The sequence below is a fragment of the Perca flavescens genome, chromosome 8, assembly GCF_004354835.1.
Source record: "Perca flavescens isolate YP-PL-M2 chromosome 8, PFLA_1.0, whole genome shotgun sequence".
Taxonomy (NCBI): Eukaryota; Metazoa; Chordata; class Actinopteri; order Perciformes; family Percidae; genus Perca; species Perca flavescens.
In genome coordinates this window covers 15,722,433-15,724,899 of record NC_041338.1, presented here as the reverse complement: position 1 = coordinate 15,724,899, position 2,467 = coordinate 15,722,433, and the positions used below count along the sequence as shown (strand labels likewise).

Sequence of the window (2,467 nt, the reverse complement as noted above, 5' to 3'; positions counted from 1 at the left end):
ACTTCTGTTTTGTAAAGACACTTTTTGAAACAGTAGACATACCCTAATTCCCAAAGTCATTGAATAAACATCACCAGCCACTGATTTGCCAAACACACAAGTCTGTTCCTCTATGTTTGAGCCATAGTTCTCTCAACCAATTGTCAGTTATGTCCTGTCAGTAATGTCTTTATGTAATTCCATCAGTTTTATAATGTCTCATTTTGAAAAAAAGTATTAGATTTGGGTCTCTTGTACATTGTCTTTTGAGCTGGCGCGGATTAACAAAGGTTCGTGCGCTGAGCTGTGTATGGAGTTGATCGTGGAGGCATGGTTGTATGCAGTCTTATAGGTGTTATAGTGGTTGAGGTGCTCGTGCTCAAGAGGAGGCAGGGTCAGGTGGCCCTCCATGCCCGGGCCTCCTGTTACACAGTCCTCGTCCACATTGATGATCTCAATGGTGCGTGTGGGTGCGTGGTGGTTCTGCTGGTGGTGCTGTTTGCGCATCTTGTAGAAGATGATTAGCATGACCGCTGCCATGAGTGTGATCGCAACAAAGCAGCCAATGATGATCTTGGTCGTCTTCATTACCTCATCCAAGCCGTTCAGCGAGCCCTCCCCACCCAGCTCTGTGACAGGGATTGTGTAAGTCTTCTCTGTGGCGCGGGTGGAGAGCGGGGTCCGGACTGTGGTGGTAGTTGTAGAGGTGGGTGAAACAGACTCCCATGTACCAGCAGAGGGTGTGGGGCCCACCTTCATAATGAAGCCTTCATTATGTGGCGTTTCTATGGTCTCCACTGTCACTGTGGTGAAGTAGCTGAAGCTGCTGTTCTCTGTAGAGGACACATTGAGTGTGGCAGATGCTGTTGTGTTACCTGCAGAATTACTGACCATACATGTGTATGTGCCTGTGTCCTGCATGGTAACATTGGTGAAGTTCAGAGTGCCGTCATTCAGCACAGAGATTCTGATCTTGTAAGCACCGTGTGTCATGATGGAACCATTGGGTGTAATCCAGCTTACAGAGGTCAATGAGCTGGCTCTGCATTTCAACTCTGCAGCGCTTCCCTCTGTCACATTTAGGTCTGCGGGAGGCTCCACAATAACAGGAGCATAACAGTGAAAGTAGTTCTGGTCCAACTCGCCAATGTATCGTCCCTTATGCTGGGTTGGTGAGCTGCAGCGGGCACAGCAGCTGGTGTTTGCTGGCACCATCTCCTTAAGCCACCAGCTTAGCCAGAGTATGTCACAGTTACAATTCCACGGGTTGTGGTGCAAGTGCACTCTCTCCAGGTGATGTAAAGGAGTGAAGAGATCATGGGGCAAGAGGGTAAGGTTGTTATGGGCTAGATTGAGCTCCACTAGTGACTGCAGGTCATCAAAAGAGTTCCTTTCTATGGTCTGGATCTGTGCATGCATCATCCATAGCTTCTGCAAATGGATGAGCCCTTTAAAAGAGCCAGGTCGGATGACAGCTAGCTGGTTCCCCGACATCTCCAGTTCATCCAGCTTCACCAGGGGAATAAGGTTGGGAATTTCCTTCAGATTGCACATTCCCAGATTTAAGTAGCGCAGGTTGCTCAGCCCTTCAAAGGCCCCCTCAGATATGTAGGAGAGCCGTTTGAGCTCCCCAAGGTCCAAACGCCTTAACGAGGGCACTCTGTTAAAAGCATAGGAGGGAATGCTCTCGATGGGGTTATTCCTCAGCCAAAGCTCCTTTAGTTTGGACAGGTACTCAAATGCCCCGTTTGGGATAGTGGTGAGACGGTTATCAAAAAGCTCCAAGGTATTGAGGCTGGCCAGTCCATTGAAGGCCCCCAGCTCAATTTTGCGTATGTGGTTTTTGCTCAGCTGCAGGATCTCCAGATGTCTTAGGTGCTTGAAGCTGTCCACCTTTATGACCTGAATGAGATTTTCTTGCAGATTCAGGTAGCGTGTGTTGGTAGAGATGCCATCAGGGACTTCCCGCAAACCTCGTCGGGTGCAGATGACTTTGCTGAACTGGTTACTACAGGAGCAGACAGAGGGGCATGTCTGAGCACGTACCAGCCCTGCCACCACCAGCAGTTGCAGGGCCAGAAGCACCACAAACAAAGGGTCGGACAAGGCCCGGTTCCACCTAGGACCTCGCATCATCTGCTGCTGCTGAGAGGAGGTCATCTTGTTTAACATTCATAATTTATTGACTGGTCTTCCACTCTTTGGAATGAGGATTTGGGCTCACTGGAATGAAATGAGAGACAGAAGAGAGAAGAGATACATTAGATAATTGATCATGTTTGAGATTCCCATTAATCACTTCTAATAATAAGCACTGAAAACAAAAAAAAGAAAATAAAGTAGAAATCCAAAAAAGTCAAATTGGAAGGTTTTCACCTAAATACATTCTTTAGGTTTGTGTCTCTGTTAAGCCACTACAACACAAACATGCACACACACACACACACACACACACACACACACAAACTTGCAACCTTGAGAGCGCGTT

At 47.8% G+C, this 2,467-nt stretch overlaps 1 protein-coding gene across 1 annotated transcript; it reads right to left on the bottom strand.

Annotated features, from left to right (window-relative positions):
• Nucleotides 1-216: 216 nt before the first annotated feature.
• lrrc4ca (leucine rich repeat containing 4C, genome duplicate a) lies at nucleotides 217-2,151 on the bottom strand. The gene has a single exon (XM_028586442.1). It carries the CDS (start codon nucleotides 2,149-2,151, stop codon nucleotides 217-219), a length of 1,935 nt encoding a protein of 644 aa, XP_028442243.1.
• Between the last annotated feature and the right edge of the window lie 316 nt (nucleotides 2,152-2,467).

Excerpts from the sequence above, each read along its gene's own strand:
- lrrc4ca (XM_028586442.1), bottom strand. The coding sequence starts at position 2,151 with ATGTTAAACAAGATGACCTCCTCTCAGCAGCAGCAGATGATGCGAGGT.